This window comes from Dermacentor variabilis, chromosome 3, assembly GCF_050947875.1.
Source record: "Dermacentor variabilis isolate Ectoservices chromosome 3, ASM5094787v1, whole genome shotgun sequence".
In the NCBI taxonomy this organism is placed as follows: Eukaryota; Metazoa; Arthropoda; class Arachnida; order Ixodida; family Ixodidae; genus Dermacentor; species Dermacentor variabilis.
The window spans coordinates 135,862,166-135,876,006 of NC_134570.1; the positions used below are offsets into that span (position 1 = coordinate 135,862,166).

The 13,841-nt window shown below is 48.8% G+C and overlaps 1 protein-coding gene across 1 annotated transcript in view; it reads left to right on the top strand.

Annotated features, from left to right (window-relative positions):
- LOC142574777 (uncharacterized) overlaps positions 1-13,841 on the top strand; it is a 51,306-nt gene that overhangs the window by 13,168 nt on the left and 24,297 nt on the right. The window contains exon 2 of the mRNA XM_075683791.1: positions 13,707-13,796. Coding sequence (XP_075539906.1) covers positions 13,707-13,796 — 90 coding nt within the window. The remainder of the gene's footprint in view (positions 1-13,706; positions 13,797-13,841) is intronic.

Below are 13,841 nucleotides of genomic sequence, written 5' to 3' on the forward strand. Positions count from 1 at the left end.
GTTTCCTCCCTCTGCTTAGCGTTTTCACGAGTAACTTGCGCTAGTAATTTTCTAATTTGGATCATTTCCTGCTCCAGGGCGGACCCTTCTATTTGAGGTGTTATAGTAGACGGAGAAGCAGCGCCGGAGACCATGTCTGCCCAGCTCACCTGCGTTTTATTGCCGTCGTCCACGCCAGAGCCATCTGGGTTTCCGTGTAGTGGGCATCCTATCGATCTCGATTCGGACCTGGGCCGGGACCGGGACTTGGAGTTGGACTGGCCGCCACCGCCTCCACGGGGGAGTCTCTGGAAGGAGCTAGAGCGGCTCCTGTCGCGGTGCCTGCTGCTGTGGCTGTTGGTTCATGTCGATCCCTTGTGCGATTCGGTGCGGCCCGACCGCTCCCTGGACCGACTCGGGTGATTGTCCACCATAGCTTTCTGCGGTTGATGTTCATTCTGTTGTTGTTGTTGTTTCCACTGCCTCTTTCTAAGAAGATATGGGGCCTTTAATCGTTCACGGCACTTTTTGTCTCCAGTGAGGTGTCCTTTCCCACATATCAAGCATCTTTGCTCGAACTGATGATCTTCGGGTGGATTGAGAGTCCCGCACCCGCGACATTTCTTGCTGTTCGGTGTCGGGCAGACATCCGCTCGGTGGCCGAGTATGCCACAGGTGGCACATGTTTCGTACTGCTTACGATATTGTAGGCGTCGGTATTCAGCTCCGCGGTAGTACACGTAGTCTGGTACGTGTGTTCCTTCAAACACTATCATAACCGAATCGGTGCGTCCCATGCGTCTTGCGTGTAGTATAGTGGGGTTTCTGCAGTTCACCAGGCTTTCTTCAACTACTTCGGACGTGTCGTATTCTGGTATACCGTGCATGACTCCCTTGGAGGTGGGAACGCTTACACGGAAGCAACGGAACAGCAATGCAAAACACTTTTTAACGGGATAGCGTTGCGGGCCCTGCATCGCGGAAAATCCGGCGTTGGCGTCCCGTCTCCAGCATCGACCATCGTTTCAGCAAAAGGCATTTCTAACCATGCATACAAAACCACTCACGCCCTCCATGTAAGGCAAGGAAGTTACTGAACTAATTGCATTTCTCAAGTTAAAATACGTCAGAAAAGCGCAAAGTACGATTTACACACAACCTGCAGACATGATAGCATCGGACTGTAATTTGAATACCCGAGAAAACTTAATTCTGTTACGCGAAAAGTCAGAACGCGAACCCCTTTTACAACGTTTCTGCCAGCCATAGGTCGGCCATGGCCTCCGCCATAAAGCGGCTCGCCCGGTTCCTTTGCAACACCTCCAGATGGCGCTCGCCTCCACCGCATCGCGGTCCAAGCAAGAGGCCGCAATCTACCAGACAGCTCGCCTTCGTGCATAGCGTTCGCCGCCAGCGTTTCCCGGTGAAGGTTATGGTTACCCGCCGTGGTTGCTCAGTGGCTATGGTGTTGGACTGCTGAGCACGAGGTCGCAGGATCGAATCGCGGCCTCGGCGGCCGCATTTCGAGGGGGCGAAATGAGAAAACACCCGTGTGCTTAGATATAGGTGCACGTTAAAGAACCCCAGGTGGTCGAAATTTCCGGAGTCCTCCTCTACGGCGTGCCTCATAATCAAAAAAGTGGTGTTGACACGTTAAACCCCATAATTAGATTAGAAGATTACGGTTACATAAGCTGGAGTCGCCGTGAAGCTTGAGACGCAGTCAATAGTCTTTGAATGCTATCGCGTTCACTCTTCAAGGCGAAGGCTGAGCATTGTCATCGCCATGCAAGGCAATGACAATGCGCAGCGCTGTCCGAGGTTATGAGCAACGGCGCACTACAACGCCTCATGCAAACCCATCTCCGTGTTTGTTCTGTGCGCTCCGCAGACAAACAGCAGCGCTGCAAGTAAGGTAACGTTTAACATCAACTCACTACTCTCGTATTCGAATAAACGTTGAAGTTAAACATTCGCGATCAGCATCACCGCTAGTTGTTGTCAAAACAAACCGTAAATAAATCTTCACGTACAATTGATTCCCACAGTGCGTGGGATTAGCATAATTTTAATTTTGCACTTACCTTTTAAAATATGTCTGCTGTGAAGGAATTTTTTTTCGCCTTTTACTTGGGCGCTGCAATTCTAAAACCTCCGAGGAATAATTTTGTCGAGAAACAGATTTGTCAAGGACCTGGTTTGAGCGACTTTCGGGTTTGAATAGTTTAGCGTCTACCTTGAATGCATGGCTTAGGAAAACACATGCCTTTCAGATATATAAATGTATATGGAACATGCTGGCGATAGCGGGAACACATTGCGTTCGCGATCACCAGGTGCGTATTACAACTATTCGACAAACAGAAGGACAGCACAGAACTAACACCTTCCCTTTTCAACCGCTTTACATGTCTCACGCGAGCACAACGCTGCGCTTGACTGAAGATTTCTTTGTTTGGTTGCCAATCAATAGAGCGTCCCATTAAACCTTGTAAAAGTTAGGCTCCGCAATGTTCAGCTGCAACAGCTAATTAGGCTTTCATATTTCAGTTTTTAAAGCGAAGCTTCCTATGGGGGAGGGGGGGCTCTTCCTTCGACTTTTCCACTGCTGCTGCAGCTGCTGCTGTGGGATGCTACGGCTGCTGCTGTCCGGCACGCCGCTAACGCCGGCCACGTGAGGACGTAGTTGAGACGCACGCCACTAGCGGTGGCCTCGTCGGGACGTGGGGAAGACGTGACCGTGGACCCTACAACGTAAAACTACTCCAATATGTTTTTATTCCAATCTCCTGACGTCAAATTTGCGTAACACCCGACGCACGCATCGGGCGGTCAACAGCAGGGTTTCTGAACAGACCAATCAAACGATCTCCTCGTTCATAGGAAGCCACTTTTGTTAGCTTGAAAAACGAATAGCATTGCCTGCACTGAGCTGGTTGTCTTACCTAATTGGCTGACAAGAGGCGAGGAGCACACCCAAGTGGAGAGGGATTCGATGGGGCCGAGCCACTGCACTGAAAATTAATAACCGGATAAAGAGGGTGGTGCCGGCGTCTGCAAGTGGTCCGCTGTCTTTTGCCTAGCTTGCGGTGGCTGATCGAAAATCGCGGCGGCATGCAACGGAAGCTTAAGAATGACGCTAAAATGAATCCTCAGCAGAGTTTGCAGAACGAGGTCCTAAACGTGCCGAAAGTGTTCCAAAACGTTAGACGACCACTCACAATTTTTTTGTTATACGCAAATAAACCGATGCGCTCCGGCAGGTGCGACTTGCCATTGCCTGAACGATCGGCGGCAGCCATCTTCTATTCCTTTCGGAACGAGGCAGCCTGCGGCTATTCAGAGGAAAATGCAGTTGCGTTCGGCATATTAATGCATCTTTAAAGCGTACAAGTCTTTCTGACGCTGTGAGTTTTTTCAGTTTTGGGGACGTCGCGTGACAGGCAGGTGAATGGGTGTCGACCGAAAACTTTGGACAAATAGCCGAGGGTTAATGCTGAAAAGGCATCGAATCAGATATAACTATTTCTCTCTTGTACGGTCAAATATTGCATAACCAGTGTGTAACGTCATATCAAATGGGGAGCTATCGCGGTTTTCGTGACGTCGCGTGACATACAGTTGAAGTGGGGGTGGTCCAAAAAAGTTTTTAACCAATCGTGGAGGGCTGATTGCAGAATTGGAATAGAAAAGTTTGAAATAGTTTTATGTTATCGCGCCCCATGTTACAAAAACATAAAAGCATGTGCTTCGTTTTCACCGCGCCGTCGACGCGTTCATTGGCCCAACCGTACCACGTGACTTTGAGGTGCCATATACCTTTCAACCGCCGGGCGGGCCGGTTGAGTTAGAGCGCAGGCAGCGCAGGTTTCCTACGTTTTTTTGTGTTACGATTGTCGCGCTCGCGTTTGACTGCAAGGAAATCATGCCTGGCTGTTGCCTGGCATGATGCCTGATGCCTGGCTGGATGCATGAAGCCTGGCTGGATGCAGTAACCGAGCCGAGTCTGGATAGATTTCTTTCTCGATTCCGACCGGGAAAAATGACCCAGAGCGTCGTTCAGCGTGGTTACACAGAATCGGCCGGGAGAACTTCAAGCCTACAAGAAACACCCGCGCGTGCGAGGTATAAGTACACCTTGCTTGTGCTTTTCGGCACTGTTTTAGAAGATATTTAAGCGAAGTGCACGCGGTGTTAGCGATGCTACGAAAATAGGAGTCCATTACAGGGATCGTTCGCGTCTTGCACGCTTGACGCGGGTACACGTGTACGCGTTTGTTGCTCAACACACGCGGTTATTCCGTGCTCATGGCACGCGAAGGCACACTTGTCGCGCGAGGATTCCGCGTCCTCACGTGCACCAGGTACTCGCATGATTTCTCCGCGCACGTGAGCACGCTCTCACCTCGAGTCACTTGACCCATATGGCACTTGTTTTTCGCAGATCGTAACGATCGCAGTCAATAAAAACATGGTCAATACGAGGTCCATGATACTTCCTTTTTTCCACTTATTCTTTGCTCATTTATACATACGCATTTCGAGCTTGAAACCAATGGCCAGGTGATATTCGCAACACATGATTCAAATTTTGAGCTTGTAAGCCGAGCACATGCAATGAACTGAAGTCAGCATACATATTATGTTTTATGTTGAAACGCTACGGTTCATACCCAAATAATGTTGTGCTTGATGCATAACAAGAAATACAAAACAACAGAACACCCAGTAGCTTTAGTTTCACTCTGTCGCTATGTATGCTACATAAACCGCTCTAAAAGCACAAGAATATTATACATCGCCCATGCAACTTGGAAAAAAAAGGTGCTACGTCACCAGCGGGCGTTCGTGCTTTCTTTTTACAAAGGCTGCAAATCTTGGCAGTAGCCGCTCATGAACGCACTAGACAGCCGCGTTCATAAATCGCAATGTAGCAAGCCCTCGCTCATTATCAGCGTACAGAAGTACATATACGTTGCTGTAATCACGCAAATGGCTCATATTGGCCTTCCACAAGATTTAGTGCGGAAAATGGTCATAGAAGTTGATTTTTACGCCTGCTGTGCAGAGATCGTCTTGCGATCACAGCCAAACACCAGTGCGCACACGGCAGTCGCAATTTGTCGTGCGTATACGGCGGACGAAGTCTCCCGGTAGAATAGAGAACGCGCAGTATGCGTTTAAAAACTAAAAAAAATTATCCGATTTAGCTTGTGAAATTATACAATGAACGTACGTGCCTGTGACACTGTCAGGTGTAAGCTTCGTCCTGCTTAGAAACATTCAATAGAAGCTGACGGCGATCCCCGATGTTCATGCCCAAAAGCACAAGCTTGCCTCATTCCGGCTCAAAGTGGCGAAATGTTTCCTTCGTAGTTCGCTCCGCGGAAGGGAAAAAAAACGCGTGCATAAGCTTCCTATAGCAGCGCTAAGCTGCTGCCCACAATCGTAGCTCAGTTCCGGCAGTAAACACGATCGGCGTGCAATACAGCCACCGGCTGCATTACTTCGCACAAAATAACATTTTTTTTTCGTTCTTAGCAACCATAATCTCCGGGCACAAAGAATTTGTACTTCAGTAAACACTTAACGCTATGTGTTACCGAATATCAAGCTCTTCCAACACGCTGGCTTTCCCGCGACGCAGTCGGCTTGGAAGGTATATGGCGGTGGCCGCTCAGTGTTGCCAGTCAAATCCCGACCTTTGCGGTACTCTGAAATTTTTTCCAGTGACTCTACGTGCAAGCGGTCGTCAGCACCACCTGGACCTCTCTTTCCGACGCATCGCGGAAGGCATAGAGTTTCTCACTACAACACCCAGAGGGAAATCTGGGACCACCGTCTATGGGAGTTTCTTAAGGGGGCACCGTGCCGTCATCGGAATGACGGTAATGCATGGAGGAAGGAAACTGAGGAGAGGCCCTACCCCCTCTGCGCGCTAGGAGAAAAGTGTGGAGGAAATGACGTAGTAGGTTCTGCTCTTTTTTGCTGTTCTTTTATTTCTTTGCTGTAGCGGCCACGCCTTTCGGGCCACCATGGCGGCTTTGTTATGGTTCTGTGCGCTCACACGTGTTGCTCCGTAGGTTTCGTACCGTGGCAAAGGCGCCGTGCGGGCAGGTTTGCGTTGGTCTCAGTGTTTTGTTGCGCTGCGTTATCTGGACCGTGCTCTACCGGATGTTGCTTTGGCCAGGTGGGACAGGAGGAACTAAAGTTCGTGAAATGAACGCGCATGCAACGCTGTACGCAATGTACCGCGCCACGGCAATGGCTTCGGACGAAGGAATATCCGCGGGAAATTTTAGCCCTCTTTCAGGGAATCATGCTATCGTGCTAACGATTGCTTAGTATTGCTGCGGAGCGCGAGGGTCCGAGCAGCACGGTTGCGCGCAGCGCGGCGTGGTTTCGCGAGAAATGTAAACAAGACAAGAGAGCTGGCCCGATAGGCTGAGCAACGCCATGAGCAACGCCAGCTTCCGGCTTCGCTTTAGCTTCACAAAGAGTGACGTCAGGGCCTCTCCTTAGTTTCCTTCCTCTGTGCGGTAATGTGTCTGCGAGGCTCGTGTTGGCTGGTGTTGTAAGAGGCTTCGTCTAAAACGTGGATATGACTACACAAATAACGCGTTCTCAAAGTAAAATCTTCATGAAATGTTTCCATTCACGCATATTACATCTTTACTCATCTACAATGCATGACCAAGCGAAGAAAAGCAAGAACAGACTGTTTCAAAGACTGTTTCAAAGACTGTTTCAAGAACAACTGTTTCAAAGCGAGTGCAAACCTTGTCGTCTGTCCTCCAACTTTAGCGGCCCACTGATACTTCTTACGTAACATATAATCGTACACGCAATCACAAGTTCTCGCAGTTAAACAAAACATTTTTTGCGTATTAATAAAGTCAACACAACTTTTCACGCGCTGTTTTAGCAGAAAATGAATCATTGTGACAGACGGAACAGTGCTTTCCAAGCGCATCTTCAAGGTGTCCTGTCTCTCCGAGAACGATGCCAATCCGAAGTCACAATATACCGGCATTCCCTTGCATACCACAGTGCAGCAGCGCCAGATTTCACTCTGGTAATGTAGTGAGAAACTCTATGGCGGAAGGGCTTCCGAGCCGGCGGCGCGGTACGCACACATCCCTATTCTAGACACTGTACCGACGACTTACTGAGCTAATCCGCTTCTTTCATGTTCCTGTGCTGCTCTCTGACGCACGCCACTGGAAACGTTTTTGAAGGGTGTCGGAGATTTCGCCGGTTGATTTGTGTACCTGCGCCCATGTTGAGTGCGCGTCGCTTGTGCGGTTCGTGAATCGCGATTAATTATTGATGGAGTCTCTGGGGCAGCATGTCGTTCGCCCATCGAGTATATTGGGTGAACAGGCCCGAGTGCGCTGTCGTGGTAACAGAGCGGCCGATAAAGGCACGCTGAGTTCCGTCTGCCGACACGGCTGCCTTCAGTTCGTTGTCGCTGTTGTCTGCGATTGCACATCGATTTTTCTATTCCTTTTACACATTCGCTAAACATTTCGCTTATCCAAGAAGCCTTCGAGCGCAGCCTTCCACGTGGGATTTGTCAAAGCGGCGCATTTGTTTACATCTACAGCTTCAGATCGCTGTTAGCTTCGGTTATTGTAGCAACGGCGCATCGCTGATGTGAAATAATCTCAAAACGTAGACGAGTCAGTATGACCGGCCAGACGAGTCAGTATGAGCGGCCGAGTCCCTTAAACAACTGCAACTGTGATCAATGCACATATGGAATATGGGCTGTTACTACTGATTCTCGGTTTTGTTTAACTTCATAATACTTAGTTTCCTCGTGCTATGAAGTATTATTAGTGTAAACTGTGCTCGACCTAAGTCCCCACTTATATGCCGTGCAGTTCTCTCTCAAAAAGGCCGATGCCATCGCTGACACCGTTGGTAACTGAGCGAGTTTATGCTGCTGTATCGAATGCACTGTTCCTTCTTTACTGTTTGACGCAGAGGTAAACAATGCTTCTTTGGAATTAAGAAATGTCAGCATAACAACACACACAGACCAACCATTTACGGGTATGCAACCGGCAGCGTTCGGGAACGTGACCAAAGTACAAGATGTTGGCACAGCGCTGAGTCGCCGCTTGCCGCTTACTGTGTACGTGCCGTGGGAAATGAAGAGTAGTTATCAAATCGATATATGGCCGCAACCTAACTATAAGAGCGGTTTCCTCCGTCCTGACTGCTTATTCTTTAAGTCCAGCTCCATCGTTAGCGGTGCACGAACTCGACGGGGTCAGGGCTAACCCAAACTTCGCTAAACAGGATCAACATTGACTCAAACTTCACGTGCACGGCTTGAGAGGACTGAAGCTCGTGCATTTCAACTTCGAAGGCATGTCGACGCATTTTGAGCGCGAATAATTATATGTACAAGTGAATGAGCTGCAGCTATCGTGTTGTCGGTTCGACGGCTGATCACGTAGGGTTCAATCGAGCTATCACGTTCGGCACGCAGATTTTGTCGGTGCTGTCGACACGAAAGCCCGTCGCACTATATGACAACTCCACCCGTCGTTTGCGTCGTTGTCAGCCTGTTATTATCAAATGGTCTCAGTGACACAGTGCTGAGTAGGCGTCCAATCGTAGGCGTCAGCGTCTTGTCGGTCTCTTATCGACACAATGTTACCACGCCTTGAAGCAGTACATGAAGTCAAACACGCGCTGCCACCCCCTACAACACTGGGCCGACGCTGCAATAAGTCTGCGTCAGCAACGTGTTTTTGAAATGTCGCCCAAATGTAACGCAGGAGTGTATCGATAAGTTTGACAGCTAGCCGTCAATGCAAGGAAGCAAATACGTGGTTCACGGTGCAGTCCTGACGAAGCCCTGGCCCTTTTCTCCTTCAAAGGGGAGTTGCAGTCTTACGTTCGTTTTCGGCACCGCACCGAAGTCGAGCTACCAGTAGAGTTTCAACGCGGTACATGGCACGAGCGTTTGCAACAGCGTGCGTCCAAGCGCTTTTTTTTTTCGGGGTACTTTCCCCCGATGTCTGGCCGCGCGGCCGCGCGCGCGACCCTTTCAAAACGTTTCGCGACTAATCCGCTAGGGCAGGGCGCATGCGCCGTCGCGCCGCGAAAGAGGCGGATTCTCACGAACGCATCAAAGTAGACAACTTCGCCAAGACAGCATCGAAGTCGAAAACGATGCAAGCTACTTTTCTGTCCAAACCAGACGGCGGCTGAGCAGAACGCGTCGAAAGCAGACAGGAAGGTTGTCTGCGCATAAGAAAAAGTAGACACGTCATCCCACGCGTTTAATGTAAGCTACATCGTGTTTTTCATAGGTTTTTAGGCGCAAATACTTTACAGAAAAAATGGTTGCTTTTCTGAAATTTTCTTGTCCCCGCGAGGTGTCATCACGTAGCAGAAGCGTCGTCTGTGCTTCTTCTGGGCGGCTAGCAACGTGTTCCAGTACATGGCCACGAAACTGTCTCAGCTGTCTCCTTTGCTGCCTACGTAGACTGTCTCCGATGCTGGCCAGAATTTAAACTCACCCTATATCATCTGTCGGCACTCTCTGTCGGCATCGTAGATCGCCTTCAAGGTACCGTTGCCGCCCTATCACCGCTTCGTATCGCACTGCGATAAACAAACAGATGGTGCTCTTACATACTGAGGGCAAACAAAGACAAGGCCATGGAATTTCTGACTCAGTCGCCAAAAAGCACGTTTGTTTTACGACTACCCGATTGATGTCGGGCACCAAAATTGCCAATAAACGCAGCGCGAATACGCGGCACTCCGGAGAGCGAAAAACTAACGAATTCGCAAACAAGTTGGCAACATATGAGATTAGCGGTGAGCGAAGAATCGCTCGCTTACTTCGCAGAGCCGGGACCATTGCATTGGGTTGAAATCAGCCTGGCTGATTATTTCAAGCCAGACCTACGTCCGCGCCGCCTCTCGCTTCACGCACGGAATTCGGCAGAGTCGCTTGCTGCCATTTACACGTGTGATGCATCCGAAGGCACAGCAGCCCGGCTTCGCGAACGCGCAACTGCGCTACAAAAGCACAAAGGGGGCAAGAAACATGGCTTCTGCGTAAGCCGCTCGCAATGTTTGCCACCGCTATGCCGTCGGAAGCATAAACAAGCAAGAAAAGAAATGTGTATACCATGCACTGTGGGAATCTATGTGAGCGACGCTTTGTCTGCTGTTTGCGTTCACTGACGTTATTTGGCGGTGATACAGTGAAGGCATGCGACAGTCGCGACGTGGTGTTAAATGTTACCTTGCCTGCTTCGCTCGAAGCTTTATGCGAGCCTTCGTCTTCTTGACATAATGTGCACGGTTCCGCGCCATTCTCGGTTGTAGCCTTGTCGCTCACAAAACTGCGTCATCTCTCTCTCTCTCTCTCTCTCTCTCTCTCTGTATCCCTCTATTTCCTCGTTAACGTTTTCCCCTCCTTTCCCCTCGCCTTTCATTCTGTTGCGGGTGAGCACCGAAACAAGCCAATCGCAGCAGCGCCTGCATTGCATATGTGGGGTGGACGGAGGTCACGCCTAATTATGTATAGCTACGGCGTCAAGAGGGCATTGTGCACATGCTACGCTGCGTAAATGTTGACACGAGCTTCCCGTGTCGTGTTTCCTTTGTGCCACACTCCTGTCATGTACTAGCGCGATAGCGTTAAGGGCCCCGCGTCGCAGAGAATCCGTAGTCAACGTCGCGGGCGTCGCTTGGCAAATAATCATTCCGAATCGCCACCGCGCAGGCCCTCCACACGGCGCTTACCCTGTCTTAAATTCTTTACAAAGTTATTCCTCGTAATTTTGACAATGACAGCTCCTAAACAAATGTCCTAAAACAAAACACCGACAGCGCATGCCTTTAATGTGTTTGCGACATGGCAACGAGAGGTATTCTGCAAGAGTCCACCTTGTAGACTGCCCATTTCGGCCGCTGCTGATTGGATGCAGCTGTAGGAGCGAGGAGGAGACGAGCGGCCGTAGCCAATCAGCAGCGGCCGAAATGGACGACCCACCTGCCCGACGTGGGCGGCGTTTGTGGTGTGCGTCTCTGCTACGTAGCGAGTTGACCGGCGTTAGGGACATGCAGGACCACAGCAGCAGCGGCAGCGGAAAGTCGAAGAAAAAGTCGAAGAAAGCTTCGCTTTAAAAAGCGCGTGACGGCTTTCGGCCAATGGGAAGGCCGAACGTCAAAGGAAAGCGCAGGAGACGAGGACGGCGGTAATCTTCAAAGGATGGCGCTATTTCTTTTTTTATTGGGCGACTTTACGGCTAGTAGTTTAAGAGGACGCTTTAGCTCAGGCCCAACTCCGACGCGGCCTATACAAATACATGTAAAACGCAAAAACTTTTTCTGAGATAACACCGGGACCGGACCAATTTTGATGAAATTTGTTGCATTTGAGAGAGAAAGTTAAGTTCCAGTGACTGTGGGAACCGGAATTTCGATTTAGGGCTCGAATTTTGTTAAAATGATGTTCAAATATTCGACCGTTTGAAAAATATAGAAGGACGACGTTTACAAATTCATAGGTCTACATCAAAAACAGATATCGTGGTTGTGTAAACGGCATCCAGTAGATCATTCAAACGGGACAAATTCGATATCTCATTGTACATATTACGTGAATTTGTTACGTTGTTTACAAGCTTTCTGCAAAAGCTGTATTTTCATACTACTGATTTTTTTTTCAGATTCATATGTAACATATCAATTTTGTCCGCTTTAGATGTACTATTACATACATTTCACAGAATTGTATTATAATTTTTTGTTGTTGAGTTACAGAGTTGTCAACTTAATTGTTTCGTTCTTCGAAAATTTTCGATCTTTGCCGATTTTTAATAAAACCTTGACGACGTAACTCACCAATTCGAGACCAACAGTCACTAGATTTTAAGTTTTTCTTTTAAATGCAACAAACATGGTGAAATTTGGTGCAGCGCTTGCCGAGAAAAACGAATTCTCCTTTTACATGTATTTAGATAGGAGCACTCGAGCTAAAGCTTCCTCTCAAGAGCGCGCTCTTGCGCCCGGTGCACAATCGCAGCTCTCAGCGCGTGGGCTCGCTCTGCAGGCGTCTCGCCGGCTTTAAACGTGCAAGTGTGCGCGCGCCAGCGAATGCACGCCTTTTTATTGGGAAATGGAATGCAAATCAGGGGCCGTATTTGCTAAAGATTATTTTTAAAATCATCTCATGCCGTATCACACATTGCTACACATCCGCTAGCACATAGATTGGCTCCTTGATGCGACGAGTTATATGACACAAATGCAATCTGTTAGAAAATATCATGAAAAGACCACGATCATTCTCTGCGGCCATTTGCAGTGCGAAATAAGTGAGAAAATAAAGCAAAGGCTGGCCGACGAAATGCAGCCTGGTTCTCCAGCTGGCAGTGCGGCACGTTGATTGTGTTAGCGTCTATCCAAGCCACTCCAGTTCATTACATTACTTGATTTTAGCTTTGTTTTTGTACATGCACGTAAAAGTTTGCGCAGCACTAAATGCGCATTGTAATGCAGGTGGTTCAGCTTCTACAACACCACAGGAAGAGACAGCAAGAGCGAATCGACAAACGTCAAATTTGCCTGGGGTGCCAGCAGCGCGAACACTCGCGTTCAGATTGAACATAAAATTTTTCACGTAACCCTCTTCTTTAAAGCTCCAACAACATTGAGCCCGACGCACGGTCGCGGATGTTCAGTGCAGCTAACTCTGCACCTGGTCGCTGGCGATCCAGCATCGCGAAACGTCCCAAATGCATCCTGCTTCAAGAAAAGGAAAACGGAATTCAGCTTTCCTCCAATATTTTGACACGACGTAAGACGACTAAACATGCAATGCAAGCTGAATTTCACGCCATCAAACTCGATGGCGGAGGTAGCAACAAAGCAATAACGGGAAATGTTTTCCACGCAAATACTCTCGCACCACGCGCCCCGAATGCTTCCTCAGGCCTACGGCACGGGGAGCTCACTTCTTCATTTTTTTTTGCAAAGTGTCCATTTCTCAAACTAAAGTACGTCAGAAAATTGATAAAGTAGGACTTACACACAACCTACAGACGAAACAGCGTCGCATTGTAATTTGAATAACCGAGAGCGCATCACACTGTTACGCGGAATCTCAAACACAAACATCTTTTCCGGCTCCCTTTTGAAGTCTGTCTTAATTAATAGGAGCGGCGCGCCTGCCACGGTTCCTTTAAAGCCCCTCTAGTGGCAACCACTGTGGAGGGGGGGGGGGGGAGAAAGAAAGAACGAGAAAGCTCGTCTTCGTCTATAGTTTTCACCGCTAGCGTTTCCAGGAAAACATTACTTTTACATAAGCTGCAGCTGCCGGAAAGCGTGACAAAGAGTCGGGGATCTTTGAATGATATCGCGTTCCACTCTTAAGGTCGCACCTTAAGCGTCTTACAAGTGTTTTTTTTTCACAATAGAAGGCATTGGCCCTGTCATATGGTATGGCATATGACAAAGCTTTATTTCAGAGTGAATAGAGGATAAATGAAAGACCAGGAGGCTGACCCGGACTGTTCCGTGTTGGCTAACCTGCACAAATTTTTGTGACATTCAGTAGAGCTTAGCACTGTGTACAAAAGTTTGCAATGCAAACGTAAATTTGGAGAAGCACATGTGCGCGCATTTTATGTCTTAGACGACGACTTATTCCGTATAATGATAACCTAAAGGGAGGTTCATGTTTGCAGAGTGCAGGAAGGCGTGCCTCGTGATGTGGTGCCCAGACGTCCAAGATCCCGACCTAAACAGCTATATCAAATACAATTTGGAAGACCCAGGTAAGCTGGATTGTACTTGTTTGTTAGCAGTCACAGTTGTTTGAA